At 41.5% G+C, this 20,733-nt stretch overlaps 2 protein-coding genes across 2 annotated transcripts in view; both read left to right on the top strand.

Annotated features, from left to right (window-relative positions):
* LOC121557890 (serine/threonine-protein kinase NLK) overlaps positions 1-3,958 on the top strand; it is a 93,532-nt gene extending 89,574 nt beyond the window's left edge. Inside the window, exon 11 of the mRNA XM_041871353.2 lies at positions 493-3,958. Coding sequence (XP_041727287.1) covers positions 493-547 — 55 coding nt within the window. The 3' untranslated portion in view covers positions 548-3,958. The remainder of the gene's footprint in view (positions 1-492) is intronic.
* A 3,570-nt stretch (positions 3,959-7,528) lies between these two features.
* LOC123481181 (nitric oxide synthase, inducible-like) overlaps positions 7,529-20,733 on the top strand; it is a 32,086-nt gene continuing 18,881 nt past the window's right edge. Inside the window, 1 exon segment of the mRNA XM_045214833.1 lies at positions 7,529-7,549. Coding sequence (XP_045070768.1) covers positions 7,529-7,549 — 21 coding nt within the window.

Here is a 20,733-nt window from a genome sequence, read left to right as displayed (position 1 = left end):
TTGACCTGGTCCTGTGAGCATGTCAGCTTACCTTTCCTCAGCTTACCTTCCCTTACCTAATCTACCTGCCACACCTTGATACCTGTGTTCTTCTGTGTCACAACAAGAACAGTAACAGTCCATTCCATTGGCCAGCTTTCCTCATTGGCAGCCAATAAAAGTATATTTTTCCTTGCAGTTTGTTATTACCCGGCCTAAAACATCTGATTAGTGAGTTTCGCTCCAGCCAGCCAGCCAGCCAGCCAGCCAGCCAGCCAGCCAGCCAGCCAGCCAACATTCTGAAAGTTATTGTGAAGCATTAGTTAATTGCTTTTTCTGCATGTCCTCTGCAATAGATGCATGCTGCTAACTAAACAGAAAGTGGTGGTGCGGCAGTGCAAGTGAATGACCATATCTTTCCATCTCTCCCTGTCCCGTCATCTATCTGTGTCCTCTTTTGTTCTTTCTTTCACTCGTCTCCCTCGCTCTCTCTCTCCCGTCTCTCCCTGACAGTTCCACTGTGGCCCAGCCCTCTGAGATGCCCCCGTCCCCCCTGGTGTGGGAATAGCTGCTGTCTGGGCCACGCCCCCCGCCCATGGCCCGCGCTGGACTACTGAGGACAAGAAGAAAAAAAAAACAACCTGCGTAGCATTTCACTGGAGTCTAGGACTAGCAATGTCCACTGTATGTGTACTGTAATACTAACTATGACGTTTTAAAATGAACCCAACCAACCACTGCTGACTGGGTTATGGAGGGACTTTTAGAGTGTGCTATGTATGCAAGTGTATACCCACACTGCTCTGTAGATGCAAACCCACTAATGGATGCACACACGCATGTGCATACAAACATTGTGCAGAGGTGATATAAGGGCCACCCTCGTGGGCTTGAAAATGTGTGTAAAGCCAGGGATGAGACAGAGGCATTAGGCTACAGAGAGTCCTCGTAGTCTCTGCCTGCAGTCCCAGAGGGCAACGCACAGCTCCCGTCCACTTCCATACATGCATAGTCATCACTTATTTATTAATGGAGGGAGACGAGGTCCGGAAAGGGTGTTATTTTTATGTATAGCACAAGATTTAAGACAGTACCTACTCACGCTAGCTAACCCCCTCCCCACCGCCTCCCTGATAAATCATAGCGTTCAATTAGAGATAATGCTTTTTATTTATTTGTGGTGTACTGTTAAACAGTATAGTCAGAGGGTTTCATCGTTCTTTTGTTGTTAAATTAGTTTTCCTGCTCTATTGCTGTTTGTTTTCTGCCTGCTGTCCCCCGGGTTAGAAGTCAGTATTTGTGAAGAGATGTGTGCTCTGCATGCCACTTGGTTGCGATACGTATGGCGAGAACCCCTCACACCCCACACGGCACACACACTCGCACACCTAACCCAAATATGGGCATGTGGAAGTATGGCACTGTGTCAGTATTAACTGGGTAAAATGAGTTAACCCTGGAATGTGGTTGCTTCAAATAATCGACTATTAGTGGGAAAGAAGCGCCACTGAGAGCTGAAGTACAGTAGCATGCCAGGGGACAGAGAGACAGTAGTTTAGGCTACATATTGATATTGTGGTATTCAGCACAGGTTTTGTGCTACAGTAACAAGAAGGCCATGTTGGGGTGCTACTTGGTCGTTGCATTTTCTCTCTGGAGACTGAATTCAAGTAATCTGCTGTTAAACGTACTGTACCATATGAACAGGCATGTTAAGAGTATAAGGGATACAGACATTCACTGGTTCCCCTACCATGTCTGCTGAATCTATAGTCCTACCGTACACTGTATGTCCATGTTCTGTCAATACATACCTAGTTACAATCAGCCAAACCAAAATAATAAAATTATTCTAAAGCGAAACCAAGATTTACAAAAAAAAAAAGATGTTTGATGATACGAGGGGATGTTGCCATTCCTTGAAGACATTAATTTATTCTGTAGGGTTCCAACGAGGGGTGTGTGCGTGTTGCTTATACGTGTGTCCTGTCACGTGCGAATGAGGATGTTTAACTAACTACAGTGAGTTGCTTTGGTGAGGGGGTGTCACCTTATCAAAGGAATGGTGTCAAACAGATACATTAGGTCTACTTTAAGCCTCACTCCCCATAGCGATGTTTCATGTCACCCACACCTGCACCTACGCCAATAAAATAAACTCTCAGAAGAAAACAATTTAATATATTTTTTGATTATTCTTTTTTATTTCTTTCAGTCAACATTCTATGGCATGCTTTCTCATGATCCACAGAATATGATATGTAAATACGTGAAAAAAACAAAGATTTAAAACAAAATCTACAATGGAGGAAAAGACAGAAATGAAAACTCAGAACAATACTGCTGTATAGAAGGTGTATGAGCCTGCATATTTTTAGGGATGTGCATTTTATTTTATTTTTGAGACTTGCTTATAAATGTATATATTTTCTTTTGTCTTTTTTATGTTTTCCCCTGTACTAGAGTGTGTAGAAGACAAAAATTATCCAAAACAAATGATTCAGAAAACAAATGAAAAAACACATAACCAATTATGTTAATTGTGTCTTGTGTGTACTGCAGAGCTGTGGATATATTGAAGTAGAAGGCTTTTTTCTTACTATTATTATACTATTATTATTATAATAAATTATTTTACCTTAGAGAAACACTTTACTATTGTGTGTATATGTATATAAAGGAATCACAATGTTGGTCTCTACCTCTTGAGCTCAATTACTTGGTTTGTCTACCTCCACAAGTTTAGCACTTCATGTGGAGAAATAAAAATAAAACTTGAATGTCCCTTCCAGCTTTTATATTGAAATAAAAAACCTGCAAGTTTAATTCTTCACTCATTTGAAAAACGATTTCAAATTTGCCAGAGGTGGGATCCATCCTATCATGTCATTGTATTAAAAGACCCTATCAATAGCCAAGCAATTACAGACTGTTAGTTGACGTTGAGTCATATATTTGATAGGCTATGACCCCCCCTCTCCTCCCCCCCTTGTCTCCATGTGTAATATGTGTGTGAAGATGGTAGTATCTTTTCTTCAAGAGATTTTGTGTTGAAATGAAGTACAAAAACCCACTGATGCTAATTTTAAATGTCTACAAAAAATAATGTTAGACAAAAATATGGTGTTTGCTGTGAGAGAGACTAACTTGAACTCTGCAACTGATATTGGGCTAAATTTGGATAGGTACTACTTGTGCTGTCACACATTTTTATAAGACATTTGAAGTTTATACTCAGAGGTAATGTAATTTGAATACAATTTACAATAAATATATCTATAAAGCTCTGCTTACAAGGACCTTAAAGCCAATGTGAAGTTGAGACCGGAATTGACTCCTTGGATGTGCTCACGTGTGTGTTGGGAAAAATGTCCGGTTTCTAACAGTATAGATTTGAGGTACAGTGGTGAAACTCATTAAATGTGACATTTAAAGAACGTCAGTGCTGTGGCTTTTATTCTTCTTCCTGCTTCAGTATAGACCTAGACTGTTGCATACAGTATGTAGATTATGTATTATACATTGTGTCTGATTTCATCCTGGTTGATTGTGTGATCCTGTGTGGCTCAGTTGGTAGAGCGTGGCGCTTGCAACGCCAGGGTTGTGGGTTCGACTTACTACTTACTGTAAGTTGCTCTGGATAAGAGCATCTGCTAAATGACTAAAATGTAAAATTGTGTGATTATTTCATGACTTTTACTGCCACCCACTGGAGGACATTAGCTTTAACAGTCTAAGCATTTCCAAAACTTGTGAGCAGGTGATATACAATCAAATCACATTGCTTTCACATTGGATTTTACCCTTGTATGTTCCACTGAGGGCACGTGTATATCAATATAGACAGAATCTCAATTATTGTCCTTATAAAAGGTGCTCTATGCAACAAGTCCAACTACAACAGCCCTTAATGTCTATGATATGTCTGTATCAGTAAATGAATACAATTCCTTGAGTTAAATAAAGAATGTTGAACATTGTTTGAAGCTATAGTTGCTTATTCATTGAGTAGGTCTGGAGGACACAAGACCATTATATAATTTCTATATCTCAAATGTTGAACCCTCCCTAAAGGGGCAAATAAATCCACAGGTAGGAGATTTTTAAATTCTAGGCTATGATATGGTCAAACCAGCTTCAGTTGGTCAAATTGGTTTTTCCAACAGGGTTGGAGAGAGAAAGGTAATGGAATGTAAGACTTGATGAGTGAGTGTTAGGAAAGTATTCAGACCCCTTCACTTTTTCCACATTATTCTAAAATTGATTAAATATAAAAAATGTCTGATCAGTCTACACACAATACCCCATAATGACAAAGCGAAAACAGGTTTTTAGAATTTTTGCGAATGTATTAAAAACAAAAACAGAAATACGTTATTTACATAAGTATTCAGACCCTTTTCTATGAGACTCGAAATTGAGCACAGGTGCATCCTGTTTCCATTGATCATCCTTGAGATGTTTCTACAACTTGATTGGAGTCACCTGTGGTAAATTCAATTGATTGGACATGATTTGGAAAGGCTATATAAGGACCCTCAGTTGACAGTGCATGTCAGAGCAAAAGCCATGAGTTCGAAGGAATTGTCCGTAGAGCTCAGAGACAGGATTGTGTCGAGGCACAGATCTGGGGAAGGGTACCAAACCGTTTCTGCAGCATTGAAGGTCCCCAAGAACTGAGTGGCCTCATCATTCTTAAATGGAAGAAGTTTGAAACCACCAAGACTCTTCCTAGAGCTGGCCGCTCGGCCAAACTGAGCAATCGGGGGAGAAGGGCCTTGGTCAGGGAGGTGACCAAGAACCCGATGGTCACTCTGACAGAGCTCCAGAGTTCCTCTGTGGAGATGGGAGAACCTTCCAGAAGGACAACCATCTCTGCAGCACACCACCAATCAGACCTTTATGGTAGAGTGGCCAGACGGAAGACACTCCTCAGTATAAGGCACATGACAGCCCGCTTGGAGTTTGCCAAAAGGCACCTAAAGACTCTCAGACCAGGAGAAACAAGATTCTCTGGTCTGATGAAACCAAGATTAAACTCTTTGGCCTGAATGCCAAGCGTCACGACTGGAGGAAACCAGGCACCTCTCATTACCTGGCCAATACCATCCATGGTGGTGGCAGCATCATGCTGTAGGGATGTTTTTCAGCGGCAGAGACTAGTCAGGATCGAGGGGAAATGAACGGAGCAAAGTACAGAGAGATCCTTGATGAAAACCTGCTCCAGAGAGCTCAGGACCTCAGACTGGGGCGAAGGTTCACCTTCCAACAGAACAACGACCCTAATCACACAGCCAAGACAACGCAGGAGTGGCTTCGGGACAAGTCTCTGAATGTCCTTGAGTGGCCCAGCCAGAGCCCAGACTTGAACCCTATCGAACATCTCTGGAGCGACCTGAAAATAGCTGTGCAGCGACGCTCCCCATCCAACCTGACAGAGCTTGAGAGGATCTGCAGAGAAGAATGGAAGAAACTCCCCAAATACAGGTGTGCCAAGCTTGTAGCGTCACACCCAAGAAGACTCGAGGCTGTAATCGCTGCCAAAGGTGCTTCAACAAAGTACTGAGTAAAGGGTCTGAATACTTATTTAAATGTGATTTTAAAAAATATATATATTAGAAAAATGTCTACAAACCTGTTTTTGTTTTGTCATTATGGGGTATTGTGTGTTGATTGATGAGGGAGAAAAAACAAACAATTTAATCCACTTTAGAATAAGGCTGTAACAAAATGTGGAAAAAGTGAAGGGGTCTGAATACTTTATTTATTATAAAGGTGACATTTTATGGTGAAAATTATCTTCCCCAAACTCGAAACTCACACGCCGCCAATGTATGCCAGTTAGGAGCGACACCAGAAGGGGACTGGCCACCCCTCAGAGCCTGGTTCCTCTCTAGGTTTCTTCCTAGGTTTCTGCCTTTCGTGCTTCTACATCTGCATTGCTTGCTGTTTGGGGTTTTAGGCTGGGTTTCTGTATAGCACTTTGTGACATCTGATGATGTAAAAAGGGCTTTATAAATACATTTGATTGATTGATTGATACACCGGTTGTAAAGCAGATTAATGTGCTTAATTTTAAGAAGTCATTTGGCCACTTTAGTTGTGATACAAACCTTATCAAAACATATAGGCCTATGGGCTAGGCTACATGAGGTGTGTGACTATGATTTGAAGTCGCAAAAAAAAGTCATGAGCTGTTTCTTGCCTTACTGCACATGCAGGTCATCATTCACAAGTGAGGATACATAATTCACAAGTAATAATATTGTCACCCATCCGACTATTCTTGATGTAATCTTGTCTTTACATATACTAAATAATAAATGTGTGAAATTAGTTTTGATTTAGAATGGACCATTATTGTGCACCTGTCTTGAAACAGGGGCAGGGGAAAAAGATACGTCATCTATGCACTTAAATAGCGAATGGAAGACGCTTTTCACGTGGTTCATTTTCATGCCGGCCAGGTAGGCTATACTCCTGTTGTAAAGAGAAGCAATGAGCTTACTATTAGGAAAGTTGAGAAATAAATATAGTAGGCCTAGCCTATAGAAAGCTGATGGGATCCTCTTTTTTAATAGAGGCCATCAAAACTCTGTTTTCTCATGCAATTGCATAGCCTATATAAATGTTGGGTAACATGAGCTCATGGGCTCTCATGAAGTGTTTTGATTAGATTTTCGATTACATTTGCATTGATGTCCGAGTGATTAGAGGGACAATAGAGTGCTGAGTACCAGGCAGTTAACACGTTTGGTAGGCTACTAATGACCATCATCAGCATCAGAGCACAGTTTTGGAGAAGACTAGTTACCGTGACTAACGGTCGTGTGGAATTTGACTGCGGTCATGACTCCTAACCACTTTGCGCTCTGAGCTAGCCTAAGAGGGGCCAGTATCCAAATGTCAATTCGGGCACACGCCTATTGGCTGAACCCAGGCTGTGACATACAGCTGAGAAGGGGAGAAATCACCCTAATGGGACTGTGGGGAAAGTCACGTGCACAGGCATGGCCTTTCTGACAGCCCTCCCTGGATTTCTTATGGAAATCCACACATCGGAAAATACCTCAATGGGGGGGCTCAGTCCATAAGCGCTAAATCCTATCCGGTAGGAGAGGAAGGGCAAAGGGCCAGAGCAGTGAAGGGACCAGACCGGGTTAAATCCAGTCCTTGTGTGTATCTGGCCGAACTAGAGGGGCAGCTGATAGTCAGTGTCATTTTAGAGATCCATGGGGGCCAGGAGGGTGCCTGCTCTGGTGCAAGTAAGGGGTTCACCCGTGAGGAGAGTGCACAAGGACACAGAAGCAGTCTTGGGCTGCCCCATGGAACACCACAGGTGTGGTGAAGGACCCTCTGACTCAGCTGGTGCAGGGCTGCTGGGGCACCGTCCATTGGTGCTGAGTACGACACCAAAGGCTGGCCACTGCTGGAGGTGGTGGCTCGCCTACTGCGGCAGAGGATGGTGGCATGACAGCCACAACTTTTATTGGCAGCACACTGGCTGCTTCGGCTGAAGTTGATGACTCCGTCACCATTGCTGAAAGCGATGACTCCCATGGTGGAGCAGGTGGGAGTCAGAGAAGGGCAGACTGTATGATTCAAAATAAAGGTTAGGGACGTAGCCAATGGGTGGGGTACATGTCAATAAGCAATTTGGGATTATAAAATCCCATTATATTCGTGTTCGGCCCCCACGGCGGATTGTTCCTAGACTCAAGTGTTTAAAAACACTTGGGGATGGGGATATGAGACCGGGCGGGACTGAACATCCAGATGGGGGGTAAAGAGAAACAAAGACATCACCAATTATCAATTGGAGATAGTAGTAATGTGATTGACTTAAGTTCAGAAGCACAGGAGAGAATTCTGAACCTTACAGCCCCTGTAACCGATGGGTGGTGGGCGTTTATTTTTTTATTTTTTATTTTACCTTTATTTAACCAGGTAAGCCAGTTGAGAACAAGTTCTCATTTACAACTGCGACATGGCCAAGATAAAGCAAAGCAGTGCGATAAAAACAACAACACAGAGTTACATATGGGGTAAAAAAAAAAACATAAAGTCAAAATATACAACAGAAAATATATATACAGTGTGTGCAAATGTAGCAAGTTATGGAGGTAAGGCAATAAATAGGCTATAGTGCAAAATAATTACAATTAGTATTAACACTGGAATGATAGATGTGCAAGAGATTATGTGCAAATAGAGATACTGGGGTGCAAATGAGCAAAATAAATAACATGGGGATGAGGTAGTTGGGTGGGCTAATTTCAGATGGGCTGTGTACAGGTGCAGTGATCAGTAAGATGCTCTGACAACTGATGCTTAAAGTTAGTGAGGGAGATAAGAGTCTCCAGCTTCAGAGATTTTTGCAATTCGTTCCAGTCATTGGCAGCAGAGAACTGGAAGGAATGGCGGCCAAAGGAGGTGTTGGCTTTGGGGATGACCTGGTGGGCGTGTGCCAGTAAAGGCAGTATAAGGCAGAGAATACCAAAAGGGTGGCCAGATACGTGCGCCCTGGTTCTACTGATTCAGCTAGTTAGAATTAGTCACCAGGAACCAAGGAAAGGGTTAAACAGACGTAGGAGGAGTTTTAACAAGAAGGAGAATAGCCCTATTTAGATGGATGCGATTGGGATACCAAGGGGGGTATCGGATGGATACCAAGCTATGAAAGAATTAGGGGAAGTATTTACTACCACGTTCTTTTGGTGGGTGACAATAAACAAAATTGTGGATTGGATTAATTATATCTATTACGACCAACAACGATTTATTGGCCAGACTAGGGATGCAGTAAAAGGGATCTCTGAACAATTATCCGCCATCTCACTCATGACTTAGGAAAAGAGGTTGGCTCTAGATCAGGCAGAAAGGGCCGGTGTCTATAGAATGATAAGCCATTGTTGCACATTTTATCCCTAACACCACCACACCGGATGGGACGGTCACCAGAGCTCTTGCAGAATGAACTGCTCTAAGTGAAGAATGGGCTGAAAACTCAGGAGTTAGTACATCTTGGACAGGGTGGTTTGATACCATGTTTGGTAAATGGAAAACCATAGCAGCCACCATGTTAGGGGCAGTCAGCGTTTGTATGGGTTTTCTTGTATTATGTGGTTGTTGTTTTGTTCCCTGTGTCCGAGGATTGGTGAGTAAGGCGTTGGTGAATGCAGTATCTCACCAAATGATGAGAGATGGACCGACTCCGGACTCTGACCAGGAGAGTGGGAAATACGATCCTCCAGGCTTGGGGGATAACGAGGACTTTGACCCTGAAAGACCGCAATTGGATGAAATGTTTATTGGTTCTGACGTATGAAGGTCATAGGGAAAATCTTAAAAAGAAGACCTATGATTGGAAGTAGATAAATATAACTAATCTCTGAGATTAATCATGTTTGTAAATACATTTATCCTGAATGTGAAAACATTTAGTCAAAGGGGTGGATTGATAGATTAATTTGTATTTTAAGAATAATGACTAAAGGATTTCACCCCAAATACAGTATAAATGTGTGAACAGTGTTAGAGTTATAATGTAGTGTCAACCCACTAACAGAGGGGAGGGGGGAGTTAGAAACTGCTGAGAAAACATTCCAGGGTGAATGGGACTGAGAAACTGTTTAAAAGCCTCCTAAAGATGGGCGGAGCAAAGTGCCTTTGTGTGTCAAGGGGTATAAAAGCTGTATATGTATTTTTTGGCGGCAGAGCTCTCCATGATTAAACATACAGATCATTCTTGCTGGTTGTGGACCTTCGTTTAATTAATGATTAAACCAGAGCCTTACACCCTCTGGGAATTATTCAAAGCATTAAGTTTGATTAATTAGAGATAGAAATTCTCGTGACAACATCACTCCGTTTTTTTAAACCACTCGTCCTTGACGGTCAGTATGTCGGGTCGCTTTTCTTCTCTTTTACTTCTTAACAATGGTAAGGGCATAGCGTAATTGGTGGTGGATCTTGACATATCAAGACCATTGCCGAGACTATGATGCAGCTCAAGTCACCCCTATTCCCAAAAACCGCCAACCCTCTCCTGTCCTCAGTCTTTCTGCTTGGTATTACCCCATACTCACACCCTGAGAACACACTACAGTGATGATAGGTCGGGGTAGGAGATCTTCGTTAACAGAGGTGATCCCCAGACCCTATTGGTCCAGTTCTTCTCTCTAACTCTGCGTGTGTTCAGTGGTGCTTGTATGTGTTCTTACCTTTTTGCAGTGGGTAACATGGACCCAGGTTGCTCTTTCTGCTATTCTAATGGCAAAGGCAGTGACCAATATAACCTGATAGGGCCCTTCCCTACAGGCCTGCTTCCAGTCTTTCTTCTTTAGGGACTGGATGCTCACCAGTCACCTGGTTAGATATAGTGGGTCACCTTCTCCTTTAGTTCACCTGTGGGGCACAAATCCTCTGACATACCGGTGTGGTTAATAACTACCTTCTCACGTTTTCTGCTAGGGTGCTCTTCATTTCTATTTCTGCCTGCTCCGGTCCTCCTAACTCGGGCATTCTATATGGTCTACCAAATCCCTTCCCCAATGGCAATAACCCTTCTTCATCTGGAGTTCTCCTGATCGTCATTAATACTATCGGTAGACCTTGTACCCCATTTCTTCCTGCTCTCCTGTGTGTTTTCCTTAACCCCTCTCTAATCATACCGTTCACATAAGTATTCTCTTTCTAGACCATATCTAAAAAAATGTTTTTTTTTAAGTATTTTGTCCTCTCCTTCGTATATTTATTATTTAATCCTACCACTACCCTCTTCCCCCCTCTTGACACTTGGTTCTGCTCATGTGTCAATATTACCACCTACCTAAACAATCACTTAGGTAATATTGGTAATTTATCATCCAATTGCCATCCCTTATTTATTTTTGAGACTGTCCCTTGCTTCTTTATTGCTCCTCCCACTTCCTTTGTCTTTTATGGCGGCTAAATTCGACTTTCATTTAGTTCAGAATCATTAGTAATCCAATCAATCCCTTATCTTGTAAAAACACTCATGTTTAGTTCAAACTCTGTTCTACCCCGGCTCTCCCGGGCTGAAGACTGATGGTTGGACATGACAGGTCCATACTTAAATCTTTCAAACCTAACACAAACCCCCCTTCATGCTGTAATCAATCAAGAAGATAGCAAAGGAGAGACAAAGGTTTTAGCCTGAACTCTGCTCAACCCTGGCAGCTTTTTCCTCTTTGTTTGAGGAGAGAAGCAAAAGGCTCCCTTCTGCTTTCATTCACTGATAACGTAGGACAGCCATAGGACGTAAGTAAGAGAGCAATTCGACCCTAGGTCACCTTTCACTTCACCCACACACTGAAATAACCCAACTAAGCCTTCCGCCTAGCAACAAACAATTAAAAAACTCTATGTTCGTGATTAACCCATTTATATCTAATAGTCCACTAAAAAAACTCCCTCATCACCATGTTTCTTCTAAATATTTCTGGACAGCTAGTCCCTATCCTAAATTCTCCTATCCAGCTTCCTATTATTACTAAGTAATAGCTGTTTCGCATTAGATTGTGCCTTCCTCTGATTACTGCAGCTCATTGCATTAATTTAGTTTCAAATACCAACTTGTTGTTTATTAAAGCATAATAAAAATGAAATTTAAATGACAACATTTGATAATATCTAAACTTACTTCTATCCCGTAAAAGTAATCCAAGATTAGTACAATTGACTAGCAACAGGTATCCCTCATTCAGGGAAAGCTCTCTCCCTCTTCTGTTATTTTATGGTTCAAATCCTATTATTACCAAATTATAATCTTCTTCACACTTTTCACAGCACTATAAATTACCCTCAACCCTCAATTACCCTCAACCTCTCATGCCCCCAGAACCACCAGTGTGGATGACCAATCAACACCAGAAAGTCAAAACAGAGCCCAGAGGCCATTGAAATCACCCAACAAACCGTTCCATCCCACAGCATAGTAAACACCAAGTCCTCATGACATCCACTCCCACAAGAAATCATGCACACTCCAAACTCAGTCAAAAACTGAAAAACTCCATTAAATTCACTGTGTGTGCTCCTTTAAGACCCATCACCTATGAACTGTTGAAAACCCCCTAAATTCAACATAACAACCCCCTTTATAAACATCATACTAGGTGTGATGTTTTTTATTTGAAACACCCAATTGAAAAACAACAACCAAAAATAGCCAGGCCCCACTTAATTTGGTAGCTCACTTTTACGACCTAAATACTGCCTAACTTCACTACTGCTCCCCCTAGCCCTGGGCAACATTCCAATGAGATAAGCTAATCTCTTTCTCCTGGTTATACATTTTGTTAACCTTCAATTACCATCAGTAATCTAAAGATGGTAAGTACACACAAAACATGATACAGATATCCCCAGTCCTAACTCATCAATAATCGTTTGTATCAATCTAATTCCTCATAACTAATCCATAAAACCACTCAAAATTCCTAGAGTATACAATGATTTAATTGATTACCCTAAATCTGCTACATGTGATCTCATCTCAAATGATCCATTATCAATTATTTGATCAACCCCCTAGGAAAATCTGTCTCCCCTTCTATTGTTCCTGTCGTCCCTGTAAATGTCATATTTCATTCATTAGCCAATATAATCACATACTCCGTGTAAGTAAGACATTATATTTTATCCCAGGCATCCCTTAACATAATGCTATAGGAGACTTCCATCAATCCTGGAAGACACTATATAATACCACGTTTCATTAAGTTCACTACACCTTCTAATATAACCCTATAACTCCTTTCTATTAATTTAATCATCGCAACCTGTGGCATTGATGTTTTTAAAATATAAACCTATTGTTTAATAACTTCATACTTTTAACCAATGTTTATTCAATCCATCATCCTAATAGTCACAACTATATCCCATTGTTCAGCGTACCATAAACAGATTATCGTTTTAGAAATCACCAATTATTTTCATACACCACTGGTGTTACCCAACCTATACAATAAAGTAATAACCATTAGACTTTGTCAAAGAAATGCTTTTCATTCAACTATTAAAACTTCTGCTCGATCTAGTCAAGCAAGTACAACTCTTTTACCCGGGAACTAGAACCATAAATTATTTTCCTTTGTCCTCAACTTAAATTATCGCAATTTCAGTTCGCTATTCAATTTCTTTAACTGTTCTCTCTGATTAGGCCCTAATTAATAAAACAAATACTTGCTATCGTTGATAAGCATACATTTAATTATATTCCTATCATTTGAACTATGTACTGTCTCTCACCCCTTCCCCCCCCTGCTCCTTCCTACACAAAGGGGGAGGCGCGAGGACCTGCCCTAATCATCTTCCTTCTTAGGAAATAATGTCATTCGTACTTGTAACATATTTTCATAGACCTTTCTAGAATACTTCTAAAGCTATCTAATTCAACTTTCACATTTCTTAATCCACGTAGTAATCTAGGTCCATAGCCCCAATGCGAAAGCTTTACCCACTGTCCCTACCTGGGTTAGAACCAGGGACCCTCTACAAACATTGCCAGTCACTCTACAAAATCCGCGATTCCTTCAAAGCAACTACTTCCAGTTCATAGAGCAAGTGACGTCACCAAATGAAAACCGCACTAGCTCTCACCTCATTCAGCAACACAAAAACTCTCTCTCCCTGCACCTATTCCCGTTGAATAAGTGAGTCTTTCTATTTAACCCAAACCACTCTATAAATCTTCCATTCAACATCACCAAACCAAATACTCAGTAGTATCCGGTTACCACCCATACCAGCCGTTGAATTCACTCATACATACAGATTTCACCTTATGCCATTGAAATGCCCAATAAACCATAATAGTTCAATGTAACCCTCTATTGGCTCTCTACTATATTATACATTACTTCTATAACCACATTAGTTATGGTCCGATTACCCATTAAACCTTATCACATGATCAAACAACGGCACAACCTTAAACTCATATGGGGCAGCAGGTAGCTTAGTGACCAAGAGCGCCGTGCCAGCAACCGAGAGGTTGCCGGTTCCAATCCCCGAGCCGACCCTGCGAAAAATCTGTCGATGTGCCCCCGAGCAAGGCACCCAACCCCAATTGCTCCTGCAAGTCGCTCTGGACAAGAGCGTCCACTAAATGACCGCAAATGTAAATATTCTCTACTTTCTCACCCATGACGTACGTCTACGTTTGGGTGAGAAAGTTCATACGTATATATCGTTAGAAATGTATAGGTACCTCTCAAATAATCGCTTCGTGGTGTTTTTAGCCAATTCTTAATCGACACAAATCACTTCTTCAAACATTTTACCCGTGGAACCAAAAAATAGACTGTAATTTCCCGGACACTGCCCTTTCCTTTATCTCTGCAGTCAAGATGGTTATGACCTGTTTTGTTACAGTATTTACACGGCGCCTCACACTCTCTGGCAAAATTCTCTAGTGTTTCCTGACTCTCCAAAAGCCATACTCTCGCTGTGTCTAGCCCCTCCCCTCGCTGTTTCTTCAAATCCGTCTCGCAATTGACATGCATCTCCCTAATCATAGCCTCTAATATCTCTACATCGAGATGCCCAATAAATCCATACCTCTTCTCCCAAACGGATCCATAAAACATATTTCTTTCATCCCCCGTTAATTCTCGGACCTCTTTAGATTATTTATTTCCCATGGTAGAAAAATAAGAAATCCCCCCGTTTAGTAATAATTTAATCAATAATTATTTTATTTGGGACTTATTATTTGGTGCGACTTTTGAGCAAATGTTTATGATCTGCTTTTGTAATCAACCATTTAAATTATTCAACCCGTAACCCAGAGTTTTTTAAGATTCCAGTTTCATGAAACGGATGGGACAACCATTTTTTTTCTCACGCGACCTATTTTAGTCCCTTCCTTGAAACAATTATCACGTATTTCGATGGATCATTAGGTCTCACACTAAACAACCTTATACGATTTTTTGCTAACACTATCCGTAACCCAGAGGTCATAAATGCTCTAGTTTGATGAAATAGACAGAGTTAGAGCAAATCCCCAGTTGTTTATGACTCTTGACTTGTTTAATGTATCTATCTCACACGATGATAATTATCTCCCTTCCTGTTTATATTGTAAACACTGTACCCCGTACAATCTCAATATTAACTAGTTTATTTTGGTAATGGCCATTTACCTTGAGTCATTTCAGACCCCCTTCCTTCCTTTTAATTATCTTATGAGATTTTGGTAACTATTCTCTGCCCTTCACAATAATTACTATTCTTATACAAGTTCAAATAATATCACCAAAATCCATGAATAAAAATGACTGACCTTCTCCTTGCAGTTGGGATTTAAATGCTTTTTCAGATCTCGTCAACGTCTTTATTGTTCATAAGGTTCATCACCGGCCTGTTTATAACCTTAACGTCAAAGGCCAGGTCTATTCTATACGGATGCTATCATCCGCCCGTGCACGTTTTTTTTGGTGTCCTCAGAATGATAAAGACGTATTTTGAGATCCGGCTCGAAGGACCATTTGTCAGGAGAATTTCTCTCTAATTAATCAAACTTAATGCTTTGAATAATTCCCAGAGGGTGTAAGGCTCTGGTTTAATCATTAATTAAACGAAGGTCCACAACCAGCAAGAATGATCTGTATGTTTAATCATGGAGAGCTCTGCGGCCAAAAAATACATATACAGCTTTTATGCCCCTTGACACACAAAGGCACTTTGCTCCGCCCATCTTTAGGCGGCTTTTAAACAGTTTCTCAGTCCCATTCACCCTGGAATGTTTTCTCAGCAGTTTCTAACTCCCCCCCCGTCTGTTAGTGGGTTGACACTACATTATAACTCTAACACCGTTCACACATTTATACTGTATTTGGGGTGAAATCCTTTAGTCATTATTCTTAAAATACAAATTAATCTATCAGATGTAAACTCATTACGTAGAAAGTTGTTGTCCTGACTAAAGTATTGGGTTATCCTAACGTGCATGTAGCATTTACTTTTCCTGAACTCAACTATTTTATCTGAATACTGTAACTGTATATTTTAATTGTACAGCCCGACGACGTCTGACGTCATGTGCGTCAACAACGTTCTGCACTGTGGTGCGTCTCAAAATATCTTGACAAAGATGGCTGCTCGATTCAAGCAAGGGAATTTCAAATACCGTTAAGGATTTTCGTAGTATGTTTTGTTTACCCCATATGTAACTCTGTGTTGTTGTTTTTATCGCACTGCTTTGCTTTATCTTGGCCAGGTCGCAGTTGTAAATGAGAACTTGTTCTCAACTGGCTTACCTGGTTAAATAAAGGTGAAAAAAAAAGATGAAAAAAAAAAAAGAACAAACGTCTGGTGGAGAGTTTTGAAGTAAGGAGGTAATTAACTGTTTTGTCAACGACTGTATATTCAAACAGGTTTTAGTGTGTGGCTGGAACTAAACAGTCCCGTTTTTTAGCTCCAGTATTGGCAACATCAAACCGAAGAGGAAGATTAGCAAACAGGTGAGCATATATTAGCATTGGACAGTTAACGTTCGCATGTTGATTGAGTTCTATTTTCGTTTTTGTTATTATTGAGTTTTATGGAGATATCGTGCAATTCAGTTTAGCTAACGTTACATGCTGACTAGACCAGGCATGCGCGTGTGATTTTGTCCACCCACACCAGACGCGATCAGGACACGCAGGTTGAAATATCAAAACGAACTCTGAACCAACTATATTAATTTGGGGACAAGTCGAAAACCATTAAACATTTATGGCAATTTAGCTAGCTAGCTTGCTGTTGCTAGCTAATTTGTCCTGGGATATAAATATTGGGTTGTTATTTTACCTGAAATGCACAAGGTCCTCTACTCCGACAATTAATCCACAGATAAAAGGGTAAACTGAGTTTGTTTCTAGTAATCTCTCCTCCTTCAAGCTTCTTCTTTGGACTTTATATGGCGGTTGACAACCAACTTTAAGGTGCATTACCACCACCAACTGGACTGGAGTGTGGACCTCAGTTCATCTTTCAATCACCCAAGTGGGTATATGCTCGTAAAAACCAATGAGGAGATGGGAGAGGCAGGACTTGCAGCGCATCAAGCGTCACAAATAGAACTAAGTTATATTTTAGCGCCTGGCTACGCAGACGCTCGTTAACGCGCTCGAGCAGTGTGAATGCAATGATTGAATAACATGTATGTGTACATTTATTTTGCAACGCTCGCGCACGTAACGTGAGCGGTGTGGTCAGCATGCTAGTCTAGGAATACTGAAAGTATTCCAACAAATCTGTGCGATATTTGATTTGGTAACCCCACTAGCTAGTTTGCTAAATTAACGTACATCATGCTTGCTAAATAGATGCATGCAAAGCATTGATACATAGCATGTGGGCTAGCTAACATTAGCCATCAAGCGAACTCCTGTTGATTAAGTTACCATTGAGTGCTCTATTTTCTGATTTAGATGCATTTGTTGCATCGACCTGTGGCTTCATCAGATTATTTTTATTTTGTATTATTCAGTGAAGAGGTTTTGGTTAAATGGTAATGTACTTCTAGGGCTTTTTTTTAAGTATCCATTAGCTAAGTTCCAGTATCCAGTGAGAGGGCAGATGACCACGTGACTTACTGTCACATGATCTCAGTATATCCATCAGACGTGTTGCTGTGCGTTTTGTTGCTGTGCGTTTTTGCTGCCAACTTTACTTTATTTTGCTAGCTGACAACTTTATGTTTTTTTTTGTTTTGTTTTGTTTTTAATTACCGTTTATATTTTTAGTTTTTCCATCGCAACTTTTTTCCCTCATTCAACTTTTTCACTCCGGACGCTTTATCTGGACATGGTTCGTCAACATCTTCAACAGCCGAAGCTAAGTAGTAACATTAACATGATGTCTTCTAATTGCAGTCGCTGTACTCATAATATACAGGAGAACGATCGCCTTTACGGCGAGAATAGCTGTGCTACAAGCCCAGCTTCAGACGCAATCGTTAGGCAAGGGTAATTTCAGTGTAGGAAAGGAAGAAACAGCGTCTGTGCCACCAGTAAGTACAGATAGTAACGTTAGTATAAATCCCCCGCACAGTCCCCGCAGCCGGACAACTTTCTCATGGCTTCTGGAGGGAAATACTGTTGGAATGCTCAACCGGTGTCGCTCATTCAGCCGACAGAAACTTTCAACCGGTTTTCCCCATTATGTAGCGAGTCGGAGTCTGAGTCTGAGTCTTCTCTTGTCTCTACTCCTCCCGTTACGGGGTCTGAGACGCCGAAGGCTCCCACCATTAGCTCTGACAAATTGAAAACCCTAGTCATTGGCGACTCCATTACCCGCAGTATTAGACTTAAAACGAATCACCCAGCGATCATACACTGTTTACCAGGGGGCAGGGCTACCGACGTTAAGGCTAATCTAAAGATGGTGCTGGCTAAAGCTAAAACTGGCGAGTGTAGAGAGTATAGAGATATTGTTATCCACGTCGGCACCAACGATGTTAGGATGAAACAGTCAGAGGTCACCAAGTGCAACATAGCTTCAGCGTGTAAATCAGCTAGAAAGATGTGTCGGCATCGAGTAATTGTCTCTGGCCCCTCCCAGTTAGGGGGAGTGACGAGCTCTACAGCAGAGTCTCAGCACTCAATCGCTGGTTGAAAACTGTTTTCTGCCCCTCCCAAAAGATAGAATTTGTAGATAATTGGCCCTCTTTCTGGGACTCACCCACAAACAGGACCAAGCCTGACCTGCTGAGGAGTGACGGACTCCATCCTAGCTGGAGGGGTGCTCTCATCTTATCTACCAACATAGATAGGGCTCTAACTCCTCTAGCCCCACAGTGAAATAGGGTGCAGGCCAGGCAGCAGGCTGTTAGCCAACCTGCCAGCTTAGTGGAGTCTGCCAATAGCACAGTCAGTGTAGTCAGCTCAGCCATACCCATTGAGACTGTGTCTGTGCCTCGACCTAGGTTGGGCAAAAACTAAACATGGCGGTGTTCGCCTTAGCAATCTTATTAGGATAAAGACCTCCTCCATCCTGCCATTATTGAAAGAGATCGTGATACCTCACATCTCAAAATAGGGTTACTTAATGTTAGATCCCTCACTTCAAAGGCAGTCATAGTCAATGAACTAATCACTGATCATAATCTTGATGTGATTGGCCTGACTGAAACATGGCTTAAGCCTGATGAATTTACTGTGTTAAATGAGGCCTCACCTCCTGGTTACACTAGTGACCATATTCCCTGTGCATCCCGCAAAGGCGGAGGTGTTGCTAACATTTACGATAGCAAATTTCAATTTACAAAAAAAAATGGCGTTTTCGTCTTTTGAGCTTCTAGTCATGAAATCTATGCAGCCTACTCAATCACTTTTTATAGCTACTGTTTACAGGCCTCCTGGGCCATATACAGCGTTCCTCTCTGAGTTTCCTGAATTCCTATCAGACCTTGTAGTCATAGCAGATCATATTCTAATTTTTGGTGATTTTAATATTCACATGGAGAAGTCCACAGACCCACTCCAAAAGTCTTTCGAGCCATCATCGACTCAGTGGGTTTTGTCCAACATGTCTCTGGACCTACTCACTGCCACAGTCATACTCTGGACCTAGTTTTGTCCCATGGAATAAATGTTGTAGATCTTAATGTTTTTCCACAAAATCCTGGACTATCGGACCACCATTTTATTACGTTTGCAATCGCAACAAATAATCTGCTCAGACCCCAACCAAGGAGCATCAAAAGTCGTGCTATAAATTCTCAGACAACACAAAAATTCCTTGATGCCCTTCCAGACTCCTTCTGCCTACCCAAGGACGTCAGAGGACAAAAATCAGTTAACCACTTAACTGAGGAACTCAATTTAACCTTGCGCAATACCCTAGATGCAGTTGCACCCCTAAAAACGAAAAACATTTGTCATAAGAAACTAGCTCCCTGGTATACAGAAAATACCCGAGCTTTGAAGCAAGCTTCCAGGAAATTGGAACGGAAATGGCGCCACACCAAACTGGAAGTCTTCCGACTAGCTTGGAAAGACAGTACCGTGCAGTACCGAAGAGCCCTCACTGCTGCTCGATCATCCTACTTTTCCAACTTAATCGAGGAAAATAAGAACAATCCAAAATTTCTTTTTGATACTGTTGCAAAGCTAACTAAAAAGCAGCATTCCCCAAGAGAGGATGGCTTTCACTTCAGCAGTAATAAATTCATGAACTTCTTTGAGGAAAAGATCATGACCATTAGAAAGCAAATTACGGACTCCTCTTTGAATCTGCGTATTCCTCCAGGGCTTAGCTGTCCTGGATCTGCACAGCTCTGTGAGGGCCTGGGATCGGGAGAGACACTTAAGTGTTTTAGTACTATATCTCTTGACACAATGATGAAAATAATCATGGCCTCTAAACCTTCAAGCTGCATATTCCTATTCCTACTAAACTGCTGAAGGAGCTGCTTCCTGTGCTTGGCCCTCCTATGTTGAACATAATAAACAGCTCTCTATCCACCGGATGTGTACCAAACTCACTAAAAGTGGCAGTGATAAAGCCTCTCTTGAAAAAGCCAAACCTTGACCCGGAAAATATAAAAAACTATCGGCCTATATCGAATCTTCCATTCCTCTCAAAAATTTTAGAAAAAGCTGTTGCGCAGCAACTCACTGCCTTTCTGAAGACAATCAATGTATACGAAATGCTTCAGTCTGGTTTTAGACCCCATCATAGCACTGAGACTGCACTTGTGAAGGTGGTAAATGACCTTTTAATGGCGTCAGA

This window comes from Coregonus clupeaformis, chromosome 5, assembly GCF_020615455.1.
Source record: "Coregonus clupeaformis isolate EN_2021a chromosome 5, ASM2061545v1, whole genome shotgun sequence".
Taxonomy (NCBI): Eukaryota; Metazoa; Chordata; class Actinopteri; order Salmoniformes; family Salmonidae; genus Coregonus; species Coregonus clupeaformis.
The sequence above is the reverse complement of the archived record's forward strand: the minus strand, read 5'-3'. Positions and strand labels throughout refer to the sequence as shown.